Source organism: Drosophila hydei, unplaced genomic scaffold (genome assembly GCF_003285905.1).
Source record: "Drosophila hydei strain 15085-1641.00,03,60 unplaced genomic scaffold, DhydRS2 tig00008150-arrow-arrow-pilon, whole genome shotgun sequence".
Taxonomy (NCBI): domain Eukaryota; kingdom Metazoa; phylum Arthropoda; class Insecta; order Diptera; family Drosophilidae; genus Drosophila; species Drosophila hydei.
Window position 1 is genome coordinate 242488 of NW_022045854.1, and position 13752 is coordinate 256239.

The window sequence follows — 13752 nt, forward strand, 5'->3', positions numbered from 1 at the left end:
TATAGTACATACATAGATAAGTATAAAGGAATGTGTGATTTGATTGTTAAATACCTCTTGGATACCGTGGATGATTGTTGCCGTGCCTAGGATGTCGAGTCTCCTTGACCATCTCTACAACATTAGATACGGTATCGGAGAATCCGATATCATGATGTATGTATTGATGGCCGCGTCGTCTGGGACTTGGCGATCTGGCCAAAGGAGAGCCGTTGTGTCTGTAAGAGATTATGAAAGCCAGTCATCAGCACAGTTTCCAGCCAGCGTTTCCAATCTTAGAATTGATCTTTTGGAGAAATGTGTGCTCATAGCAAAATAACTAACCTCAAGCTAGGCGAGTGCCGATGGCCATTGATATACGAATGTCCAGGATGTAAATGGCCAGCATCGGGACCGGTCAGCGATTCCTGCGATGGATGTCTCGACGAATCTTGCAGATCCAGCATCTAGTTAAGAAACGTAGTTAAGTCAGTTAGTGAAACAGCGGGATAAAAATGAATGATACCATTTGAAATCAGCCGCGGCATGGACGCCCGAATAAACATTCAAATATTTAATAGTTGAATTTCTTTTGGATCTGATTGGGGGCACTTGTGTCTCTCGCAAGCTGACGACATTCAAATGAATTCATTCATTCCTTCATTTCAATGGGGTATATATGTATATAATTTGTATTTGATTTTGGGTATACAATAAAAGCTACAAATGTTACCAATGCTCCGTACTGGAGCGCAGGGAATATAATATAATATAATATAATATAATATAATATAATATAATATATATACGTATAAACAAAAGCGACAAATCAAATATATTCACATATGCATATATTGGAATATGTAAATATATTCGTTTTGCGTGAGTATTCGTAAAGGGATATACATATACATATAATATGTTAAGAAAAACAAAAAAAGAAGAATATATATATATATATATATATATATATATATATATATATATGTATATATATATATATATACTTCACTGCAACAAAATACATATCCAAATGCGAATTTCAATTGCACTAGGTTGAAGTATCGAAAGGTTCTTAAATGCAGGATTACCTAGTTTAGGGCGTGAAACATTTAAACAATTCCATACACTACTTAAGAGTATACATGTATGTTTACATACTTGAACACTTTTAAATTAATTTAGATCATTTTTTTTTTTTGATTTTGATTTTGTTTTTGTTTCTCTTTTGTTTGTATTTTTATTTCTATTTGTTTTTCTAGCTCATTTAAGTAAGTTTTTTTATTGTTTTTTTTTTCGAGTTTTTCATTTTTGTTTTACTTTTCGTTTTATTGATGTGCCAATCATTTAATACCCAGATTCATCTACATATTGTCCTATATTTATGTAAAACCAAGTGATATATTGTTCAACTGAATCAAATATAAGTAAATGTGAAAGATACGAAACTTAAAGTCAAGAAATATTATAACTATTGTAGCTGACAAATGATGTTAATACTGCAATTGTACACATATATTTACAGTACAGATATTCTACAAATAAATAAATATGTACAGTGTGCTATCTGAGACTTATCTACAAATATACATCAATAGAAAAGATAGTTCGATCCAAGCAGCGTGTACAGATAGAAGTTATGTAAGAACTAAGCGTGTGTGAATATTTACATTTCAGCAACTACAGATCTAAGTATACATATATATATAAATATATAGATCTATATATATGTCATGCATTCTACGGATAGTTGTTCTAGTTGTGTGCATTTGTTTGTGGGGTACATATATAAGATTATTCTGTTGGTTTCTGATTTCAAGTTCTGGTGGATGTGCAGCTGAGCGGGTGACCTGTCCAAATGTCCATCGGTCAGGTAATGAGCCCGACTTACTTACCACGCTTCAACTAACCTACTTTGTGGACTTTCAAACAATAAACAATTCAGTAGAGTCTTCATTAGTGTGTTCTGCCTTAGGGCGGATACCAGTTCGGTATCAAAAACTTTGTTCTCTTATCTTGGGACAGATGTGTGCGAATCGGCACGAAAATTTTAAATAATAGTAAAAAGTAATTAATTGTTTTTTTTTTTTGCAAATTGAATACGTGTTTTGAGTTTGAAACTACTTAAGAGTACGGTATAAAGGTCCTAAGTTATCAACACAAAAATAGAAAAGAAGAAGAATAATTTACTTTCCATATGGTAATTGGGACACAATAACATATACTATAGTTAAATGAATAAAATGCTTCTGCTTTAAAGTATCCTAAGCACATTACTCTATATTAACACTAGAACTTCCCGAAGTCAGAAAACGTTTACACAATTGTTCTGCGAGTGTGCTTCCCTTGTATTTTGTTATACTCGTTCAAGCAATCAAGGAGATCATATGGGTCGTCTTAGCTGAATTAGTAATATCTGGAATATATAGAAGAGCGTATCCTCGTCTTCTGAAGGGTTGAGACTATGCTAACAGCTTGTATATCAGTGACACGAGACTCGGAAACTCGAACTATACGATCCCTTCAAAGGTGAGGCATCAAAGTTTTTTGCATACGCCTAGTCGAGGAGGCGTGGCAAATCGGAAAATAAGTACATCACTGTCGATCTTGTCTATTGCTATGAAACTATATATTCCACATTTCGAATGGGACCTATCGATGCTTATTAAATTTTCTAAAAATTAGTTTTCGAGCGTGAACGAGTATCATGCAGTCGGTTGGACCCGACTGCAATAAGTTTACTTGTTTTTCTTTTCTTTGTGCTTTATCAGAGTTTGCATGGGTTGCTCAGTCGCGCTGGCCTCTTGGACTATAGATTATTTAATTGCAATTTGAACATTGTTCCATGATATTGAAAGAGACAATTGCGCTCTTAGAGCAATGCGATGCGAAACTCTGTTAAATTGCCGAAGGAATGCTTACGTACATGTAAGTAATTAAGTACTTATACATACGATCAACGATCAACGATCAAATTACAACATTTAGTATGAATACTAAGCGAAGATTTGCTTCTCTAAACTGTTCAATAATGGCTATGCAACACATACATATATATGTATATATATATTTCTTTATATATATATATATGTATGTATGTACGCATGTATATGTTAAGGCATGTATGTAAGTTGCTAAATTGCTTAAATTAAGTTACATCGCACGCATGTACACACATTTAGATTCTAGATGTACATACATTAATACTTATACTGTTACATACATACATTAACTCATATATCGCACACACACATATATATATATATACATATTGACATATATATATATATATACATGTGTATATTTGTGTATGTAGATGAGTGAGCGTATACTTTCAAAGGTACTAGTGTTTTACTTCGACTTAAGTAATTTGGTTTTTTGAACAACATTTATATCGGAAACGGATTATGGACACAAAGAGTATTCACATATATTCATAGATAATATACACAATTATTTATTCTTGTTTAAGTTTTTAAATTTGATTGATAATTTCTTTTTGGTTTACCGCTTGGAGTTTATCAAACTTATTCACCTTTTTGTTTCTGAAATTATTTAAAAATTAGAAAAAAACAATTTACTTATGTAAATGTACAAAGCACAAAAAGTTGTTAGTGTTTGTTGTTGTTGTTGGTGGTTGTTGGTGTTTGTTGGCGTTTGTTGTTGTGTTATTTTGTGAGTTAAAAAAGGAAACAAATCAAACATTGAAAACAAAGAAAGTCGTTAGAGTTTGCAGACCTATACATATCATATCATCTGATTTTCGAATTCATTTATCCATCAAATATATGTATATGTATGTAGCATGCTTGTTCTTTAACTTTATATATGTATAATGTGTGGCAAATGTGCGATTGGGATGAGTACGAGGCATACAGAAACACGTATATATAACTTATGATGTATGTATGTGCCTGGCGTATGTGTGTGTACGTCATGTAGAGCCAGTTGTTAGAGAACATTTGATTGAAAGCTTTGGAATACCGAAACTGGAAGAATGATCTTCACTTATAATATAAGTTGTATTGGCTAAAATGCACAGAACTCCTGTATGAGTCCATGGCTGCTCCATACGAACGGAAAATCAAGAATTTAGTTTTGCCAATTACATTTTTAAAATGGCTTAGGGATCATGGGAGCTTCTAAAAAATTATTTTCTGGAGTGAGAAAACTCGGACGTTCTTGGTGTAAGTTTTGAGATCGGCACGTGCCGCGTCCACTTGTTGCTCAGCAAATGGTCTTACTTTTTCCTAGAAAATTGCAGAGCTGTGGCATACTTTTGGGCTCGGCAAGGCTTTTGATTTCAGTTGAAAATGTAATTACCTTCAGTGAACCAACTATCGATCTCAAAGGCTCTAAGACTTAAGATCAATATCCAAAAGATTTGATAATATATTATGCCTTATAGAAGGATTGAAAATATACAGGGTATACGATAAGCTCTTCTTTTCAGGTATTACATCTGGGTAGGAATCAGAGAGCTTCTAATTAGCAATACGTATGGATATGACCTTGACAACAAGAGGGTCATAAATGTACAAGAGCTAAGTAAATTTGTGGCTCATACGATGCTGGGATGACTGAACCGATGAGTGGTGAATGACGACTGATGACTGATGACTGATGACTGAAGAGTGATGACTGATGACTAATGACTGATACCGGGTGAATGATGAGTGATGAATGAAGAGTGACGTTAGCAATACTATGCACTGGACATGTTAAAGTTTAGGTGTTGTTTGTTTTTAAATTACCTAACTGATCGCTTTCTGATCGTACTCCGACGTGCTAGTGTTGCCAAACTGTTGTGTTCGACATCACCATTAGCGTGATAAGTGCTTGCTAACAAATGTGTTTGTGAGTTGGCGCCTCCTTCCCCATTTGGCTCAAAACTTATCGAGCCCTGTCGCGATCCTCCTTTGTCAAGGGCTGCCATATCGAGCAGGCAATTAAAGAATGATTGTTTCTATTTTGTTTCGTTTCGTTTGGTTTTGGTTTTGGTTTTGGTTTTGTTTTGTTTCGTTTTGCAGTGCCGTTCGTGCCAGATTTGAGGTTCGATTTTATCATTTTTGTTTGTTATTTTGTGATTGTTTCATGAGTATAGAGACAGTTTCGAGTAAGTGTGTGTGTGTGTTTTGATTTTGTTATTATTTTGTTGTTGATTTTTAATTGTATTTTCATTCGATTCGATTCGATTCGATTCGATTTGTTTCAATTGTTGGTTTGGTTGGTTCGTTGGTTGTATGTAGAGATCAAACGTTGTTGCAAGTTCAATTTTCAGTTTTCATTGTAGATTTGTTGGGTGAGTGGTGAGTATAAAGAGTCATGTTACATTGCAACGCATTAGGATTTTGATTTGTGTTCAAGCATTAAAATGGAATGTAAGAATTATTATAGAATAATTGAAAATGTAATAAGTAGTTACATAACAAATTAGAGATACATAACAAAAAAAGATTTAAGTTTATATATAGATATATATATATACAGATATGAAAATATATATATTTATATATAAATATATATATATTAATATAAAAGTTGTTTTTTTTTATATTCTAAAAAGTATATTTGTTTACGTATTATTATAGATATATATGTATATATATATATAAGTAACATATGTTTATATTATAGTAATGGGCAAATAGCGGGTTTTCTGCTGATTTCATTGATACGTATATGTAGTAGAGTATACCATTTAGAGATGTTTAAAGCTCTATGCATTTTAGAAATGTGTACATGTGTGTGTGTGTGTGATGCTTTCGCATATCAAGAGAGTTTTTTGTTTAATTTTTTGTTTTTGTTTTTTTATATTTCAATTGATGTGGTAAAAACATGCGCAAACATTTTTACAACTCACTAGGTTTTTGAAGAAAATCTAAGAAGTATCTGTGTATATATTTGAGTATGAGAATTATGAGTGCCAATTTGTAGAAAGGTGGACCGGGCAAGTAAATAGAGTTTGATATTGTATTTGCAAAGAAAATCATTTATCGTTTTAGATTGTTTTTGTTATTGAGTTTTGCTTAGCGTGGTGTGGGTGTCTAGTAGATGGTAAATGTTCAACACAAAAGATAAGTATCGAAAAGGTATCTAAGTTTTTTGGTTGCATTTTGATCACATTTCCAGCTTATTTATAATTATTATGAGTTTATTTTTATTGTTGGTTTTTATGCATGCCAAGGTTGTTTGTTTAGTTTAGTTAAGTTCTATGGTTAGATTAGATATGCAAACAGTTGAATTTGTTACCTAACTTAAGACTTATGTAGATGGTTTTGTTTTGCATGCCTATCGTCATATAAAATGGTATAGGAAACTCAACGGCACAACTTGTGAATCAAATAAAAATATATGTTAAATATAGGACATTTGCCATTGTTGTTCTGTTGTTCGAACAACTACTCGTACTACTTCATTTTAGATTCTCTGTTTTTTGTTTTCTTTGCTTTCTTTTCTTTGGTTTTTTTTATTTAATCATTTTGTTAATTCGTTATGTAATTTGCGTTTGCTTTCGCTTGTATTCAAATGTATTTTGATGGCCGCCATCTTAAGCACTATATGTATATATATATAGGGCTTAGACTGGAATTATCCTAATTAGATATACTGATTTGTGTGGGTATATATATAAGGTATATAGGTTAATAGGTTGCAGCACAATGCCGCTCTATGCATACAAATATGAAACGGTGCAGAACTTTATTCGAAAATGGATTAAATTGTGCGATATTAACAAGACTCGCGAATGCAAATCGGCAAAGTGAAATGATACAAACAATTCTATAATCATTGTGGACTTATAAACAGCAATTCACATCTGCTCTAGGCAGCCCAGGGCTGCTTAGATCTGAGATAGGGCATACTTGCTGTGGGGTAGAGAATGATCTAAGTCTAAATGGGTTTAGGTGCGATTTCAATTCGATTCCGATTAAGAAATTTGTCAAAAAACTGTTAAAATCAATTCAGATACCGAATTTCAACTTGAATTTTGTCGTTATGCAAATGAAAATCATATTTATAAAAAAGATTCGTCAAGCCGGTGATAATTATCGTTCTACTCAATAGTGTACTCTGGCCTACCCTTGCAGACGACTTTTTGGAACTATATAAGACGGTGCGCTACGCATTGAGATCTTCATATATATATACGATGTACTCGTTCACGAAGTCAAAGAGAGTATATCCGCGTCATCAGTCTTTGCACGAGCACACAGGGCATTCCTACTGAAGCTAGAGACTTGAAATTACTCCCAGGTGTTGGGGGCGTGGTACATCAGTAATTACTGTACCTTTTGGATTAAATGGGTGTATATGTATAAATCATCCGATATATACCGATCCCATATCTGTTAGATATTCACGTCTTTAGCTAGACGTGGGAAATTAGGAATTTCAATGAAGAATTGTCATATAGGAATATCAATGTCATATAGCTACGCTCAGTAGGTGCTCATCCTGCATCTGGATGCTCTACATTGCCTGGCCCGAACAGACATTATGGAACGTAAGCCAATTCGAACGAGTATTGGGCAGTCGGCTACGCCCGACACCATACAAATTTAAAGTATGAATTGGAGCAGGTTAGCGCTTGCGTGGGGTCTGCAAGGGTAGCTCAGTTGATTTGTTTCTTGTATCTTGGTTTTACTCAAGTTGTTTGCACAGAGGGTAATTTATGTGTATATAGTTTGATTGCTGTACATCGATTCGTTAACTATACGTAGTTGTGATCATAATCGGGGAGGAAATTGAAAAATTCAGATAGTTGGAGTTGACTCGAATGGCCTAGGCCATTGGCAACTGGCAATTGGCAATTGGATTATTGTTAAAGGGTTGGTAAGGTCTCGAACCCGAATTGAAGCTTATTTCGAACCTAGATTGGTGAGCGAGTGAGTGGAGCAAAAAAGTAATTTGTGTGGAGTTTTGTAAGCGAAAACATAACCATTGCATTGTAAAGATTTGTTACATAGGTGTTGTAATTGTAGTTGGTTTTTTGTTTTGATAACTAGATATTTAGAAATTAGTTGGGTGTCTATGAAGAAAAGTATCGCATAATGCATGTAAACTAGTGTATGTTGATGCCTATATTTATATATAGTTAGTTAGTTATGCACGTTCCTATGCGAGTATGTACACATGCCTCTAGCCGAAATTGTTGGTATTTGTTACTTGCAGAAAGTTGTAAAATGGCAAAACGGTGAAATAGGAGCTTATAAAAGGCAAAGTAAAATCAAGCGAAAGATATTTTGTATTTAAATAGATTATATACCGGCTCCTCGACGGCCGTTGGGCTATATTTACGATCATCATCATCTTCGGGCTTCTTCCGCTATCATTTGCCCAATTATCCAATTACAAGTATTCAACGACAATTTGCAATTTTTGTCAATTAGTCAGTGTTAATTTTTCGATTGTTTGTGCAGTTAACAAGAATAAAACAATGTATGTAATTTAATTACTTTTGTTTCTCTCTTAAGGCGCTCAACGAATTCTTGATTTTTCATACTTTTAATGAATGGACTGTGACTTTACAATTACATATGCCTTCTATGGGGAACGTGATCAACCATCATAAAAAAAATAATAAATATACGAAATATACGCAATATACGAAACTGAGAATCTTTTTGTTTTTTTTTTTTTTGCTTTTCTGGTCTTAGCCCAAATAACTTAAGTGAATATTGATAATTGTTAATCTATGGATTAAGTCAAGTAATGAATTAATTTATTCTACAGTTACCTAAAAGAACAGCAAACATACGAGAGTCAGTTACAAACTTGACAATCAAATATATATCAACTCTTTAACTCTACCAATATATGTATTTGACTACGAATAATTATTTTTCGCTTCAATTCATATCAGTTTGGATCGAATGTTTGTAGCCAAATGATGTTCTCTCCGAAAAATGCACCACGTTTATTTTCATATCAATTATTATCTTTTCGTTAGCCAATGCGACTGCCTTCAAGTGCAGCCAAAGTGCATTACTTGGGGAAAAACACAAATGTGAAACGCAAAAGAAAAGCACACGACTTTTTCCATCACTCAGCTGCTCAATTTTTTTCTTATTCGTTTTGTTCTCCTAGTCGAAGGAGGAAACTCTCTCGTTGGAAAACATTTTTTAAATTTCATATGGAAATTGATATCAAAGAATTAAATTTTCTTTCTTTCTTTTTTATAAAAACTAAATATAAATTTAAGTTAATAATAAATAAATATGTTTAAGAACTGCACGAATTTCTTACTAGAACATTGTGTTAAATTGTGTAATTAAAAGCAAATTAGAGTTAGTTTAAATTATGAATTAAAATAAAATAATATTTTAAAATTCTTAATTAGAAAAATTATTGATTATCAAAACTCAATCTCAATTTTGCTTTAAGGTACTGGCAAGGAAAATAAATTAAAATTTTGAATATAAATATTTAAAATACATCGATTTTATTTTCATTTCAATGCAAATTTTCTCTGAAAAATATTTTTAAATTTTATATAAAATAATTTATTTTCTTCAGTTCAGGAAATAACACGAAAGATTAATAGTTGAAGTGATAACGAGCACTGAAGATATCTGAAGTAAATTAGCTAAAATTGTGAGAAATTGAATTTTTATCAGGTCTCGAACGTCGAAAGTAGCTGAAGCTGAAGTTGAAGCTGAAGTGTTGCTATCTAAAAGTTCAAGAGAGAAACTTCTAATCGCTCTCAACTTCTTTTTGCAGAATAATAGATTTGTGGCAATCGATTTTTAATTGACTTTCGATTTCCCACTTTATTATCGATCGGATCACATGAACCACAAAAGTTCATCGAGAGATGGAAAAAGTTCTAATTGTGTGGCTTATCGATTTTTCATTTCGTTGCATTTGCTGATTATGTTTGGTTTGAAAAGAAAAGTATGCGAAAAGTTTTTTTGTTTGTTTTTTTTGATTTCTTTTTTTTGTTTTAGATTAGATACATATGTGTCTCAACAGATACATTTACAAATGTGTTAAGCGTGAGGTTGCATATAAATTGATTATATACCTCCTTCCAATTCTGCATTTATTATTAGTTAAGCAAAATTATCAGTATTTGTTGTTGTCGTACATTTAATTGTATTGTTTTAAGTTATGTTCGAGAGTTCATTGTTAAAAACATATGAGAAGAGAAATCATAATATTTATTAATCAAATATTTCATTGAATTAAATGTGCTTATTTGTAGTCGACTCAGTGGCCTAGATTGGATCCTATAATTGGATTTCTCTCATAAGTCAAATGAATTTTACGAATGAATTGAATTACTTGGTTGGATTTCCGTTTAGTTCGTGTTTTAGTTGACTTGATATTTAAGATTAGAGCTTATAGAGCTTACATATCAATAGAGGATCCAATCCATGTCAAGCTGAATCGTTCTCTTTTATTATTAATATGCAATGTCCTTGTAGTTGGCCTAAAGTGTTTTTTTTTGCGTTGAGCGTGAGTTGAGATTTCATTTAGAGTGATTAGACATAATCTATACACATATACATACAGCTGTGTGTACATATATTCATACTTGATTAATGACAATTAAACAGACAGGACACAATCTTGAATGATGGTGTAACAGTGACAGAAATAAATAGCCAAAAGAAATCGTAATTGTAATTTATTGTAGATATAATATAGTAAAGCGACATCTGACGACGTCTTGGAAATGAAACTTAAGTTTTTTCTTTTATACCTAGGCACAGATCCCTTAAAATACGTATTGTTACTTGATCACAGGTGACTGTGAATATTGTGATACTTTAGCCCTGCGAGTCATTGAAATCATAAGGCTAAGCAAGCAGAATCTTTTTGTTTTCGCAACCATTGGGCTGGGCTAGGCTGGGCTGAGCTGCGCTGGGCTGGGCTGATTGCTCTTATTGTTAGGCTAAGTAGCTGGAGTACGAATTTCGCGGTCTTTGGCTTTAGGTATATACGATATGGGGCAACTTACCGGCATGCCTGAATCAATCTGGCCGAATCTTGTATTTCTCCAGGATTCCAATATGAGAAAACCTGCATAGATTTTACCAACTGACAGTTTGCCCTTGTTCAACTGATCGATGGGTGGAACGAGCAGATTCAACATTTTCTTGGCCTGCAATGGCCAGATGTTGGTGATGGTTTCCCTGAGCTCTAGGTCCGCCTGGTCCATTTCCTCAGCTACATGATAGCCAAAATAATAGAAATATTTTATGAAATATATTTGCTTTTCTCTCTTTCAACTTACGCGCTCGCATTTTAATGCTAAGATTCTCCCGAATCAGAGCAAATAACGTCGTCGTGAATTGGACTCTCAATTCATCGTCCAATGGCATATTCATCCGTATTAGTTTCTTGTAGGCAAGCCGGTTGGGACACTTATTACCGAAACCCAATGGAGGATCCATATTTTTCAGCATGTCATACATTTCCGTGTAATGAATTCTACCACTATATAAATATTGTTTTTATGTGTTGCCAACCAACAGCACAATCAGAAAGAAACATAATCAGTTCTTCACTTTCAAATGGGCAGACCAAGACAATCTATTCGATGTAACCGAACCCCAAGTACACGGAAACACAAGATCTTGTTGCAAGAGTCTTGTGAGGGACAACAATATCAACAACGAAACAGAGACACAGAGGGACGAAAACTCAAAATATAGACTGTAAAGTTTCTGTAATAAACAAATGAGTTCGAAGGCGAAAAAAAAAACAAAAACACTGTTGGGGACTGTCGATCTCTGAAGATCAAATGTTGATATATAGTAAAAGGATTTAAACGAAAGACAAAGACAGTTACTGCTGGCAGGGTAAGTTATGGCATTATAGCCAAAGTCGAAATACGATATCGAAATTTAGTCATATCAATTTGCAGATGTTTAGTTATAATAGAGTCCGAGAGACTTGTGTATTAACCAAATAGAAATAATTATCTGTGTGCACGCGTAGCTGTGTTAAGACCCTCGAACGGAATTGATATGAAACAAATACGATCAAATAATAATCATTTAATATTTGTTGAGAGTGCGAATCGAGTGTAAAAGTGTGAAGTAGAAAGGAAAATCAACGAAATTAAACGGGGTTCGGGTGTTAGGTTCGGAAGAAAGGAAAATCACATGGGAACTATCGTTGGGTATACTGAGAAATGAATGTAGTTATATACATATATTTAGACATATATATATTAAACTGATAATTACGTCGCATTTGGATCATATTCCGCCCATATGCGCACAAATTCGTCTAAGTGATGAGCACCCAATATACTGGAGTCCCTCGTTAGATAATCAAAATTATCCATGATGACGGCCACGAACAGATTCAACATTAGAAACGAACAAAAGAATATAAACGATACGAAATAGGCGTAGGCCAAAGTCGAGCCGCAGTACTCTCCAGCACCCTTCTCGGCATCGTCGTCGCAGGCCTTTCCCTTCAGGCAGGCCAGCATTATATTTGGCCACGCCTCGCCCGTCGCACATCTTCGAGGGTGGTAGGTGGTCGTCGACAGGTGAGAGCAAACGTGAACGATAAGTATACCAAAAGATTGCAATCAATTTTTATGTCTATCGTGCCTTTCCCGAGGATTCGAGTCAGTTATAGTATGTTCTACGTAAATGCTGATTTACTTATGTATGCATGATAGTGGCATTTAGTAATTAACTAAGTACGTATTGGTTTGCTTTTTCGCTTGTTCTCATGTTATACATGTGGGTGTATGTACATGTGTATTTACAGTTAACTCAATACATACATACGTATATGCTCAATTTGTTTAATATAGTTGTATAATTATAATTTGAATACATACTAAATACGCAATACATACATATCATATATATATATATATATATATATATATAAATAAATATATATATATCACAGATGAATGTAGTATATGTATATATATATATATATATATATATATATAAATATATATAGATATATACATAAATATATATATATATATATATATATATATATATATGTGAGTGATTATGTGTGTTCTAGGATACTTTATCATTGGCTATAGGATATATCCTAGTCGAGCATTTTACTTACACATATATACTCTAATTAGAAAAGTTTTCAACTACAACTTTAATCCTGTCTTACTTTAGTCAACAGATAATATTAAAGTCTATCAAAGTTTTCGATAAAATGTTTCTTATATAGGTATATTATAAGCATATGTAAATGTAAATAGATTATATATCTATGCGTACTTGCTTAGAGCAAAAAATAATCTAGTCAATAAATACTTCACTACGAAAAAGCTCAACTTTCATTGGGTTTGATCAAGAATTTACATAGTTTTGTTCTGCTATAAGATCTAAGATTACACTAATCTACAACTTTAATAATTATTCCTCTATATGCGAACAACTTTATATTCAAGAAAATGTTGAATATAAGAACTTTATTTTCCTATTCAGCCAGAAAAAAACAGAACCAATTTCAGATGTATACGATTATATCTAGGTAGTTGTGAATCCTCATTCTCTCTCATTAGCATATGCTTCTTAAAGCTGAAACTGATAAATATTTATACTTGTCTGATTTTAGAATATGGCACTAAGAACTATAAAATAATACGAAAGCCATGTGGCATTTAAATAAGTCAAATTCTAACTATAAAATACATTTTTGAAGTGCCGAAACAATAGAAATAAATCTTAATCTGAACTTATCACATCTAGGCACGAGTTCTGTAACAGAAAATCTGCTATCTTTGACTTTAGACCTTATAAAGGACAATAGAGGAAACTAAAG

The 13752-nt window shown here is 33.0% G+C and overlaps 1 protein-coding gene across 16 annotated transcripts in view; it reads right to left on the reverse strand.

The window, feature by feature from the left end:
- LOC111592349 (voltage-dependent calcium channel type A subunit alpha-1) overlaps window positions 1-13752 on the reverse strand; it is a 60378-nt gene that overhangs the window by 4284 nt on the left and 42342 nt on the right. For 10 of the 16 annotated variants that reach the window (XM_030225926.1, XM_030225930.1, XM_030225921.1 and 7 more), the window contains 5 exons: window positions 12180-12461; window positions 11222-11424; window positions 10946-11154; window positions 325-446; window positions 55-218 (listed from right to left, as the gene is read on the reverse strand). In XM_030225926.1, coding sequence (XP_030081786.1) covers window positions 55-218; window positions 325-446; window positions 10946-11154; window positions 11222-11424; window positions 12180-12461 — 980 coding nt within the window. Of the gene's footprint in view, window positions 1-54; window positions 219-324; window positions 447-3487; window positions 3525-4733; window positions 4946-8248; window positions 8309-10006; window positions 10019-10945; window positions 11155-11221; window positions 11425-12179; window positions 12462-13752 lie in introns of all 16 variants that reach the window. The other 6 variants (XM_030225916.1, XM_030225917.1, XM_030225915.1 and 3 more) reach the window with 4 other exon arrangements.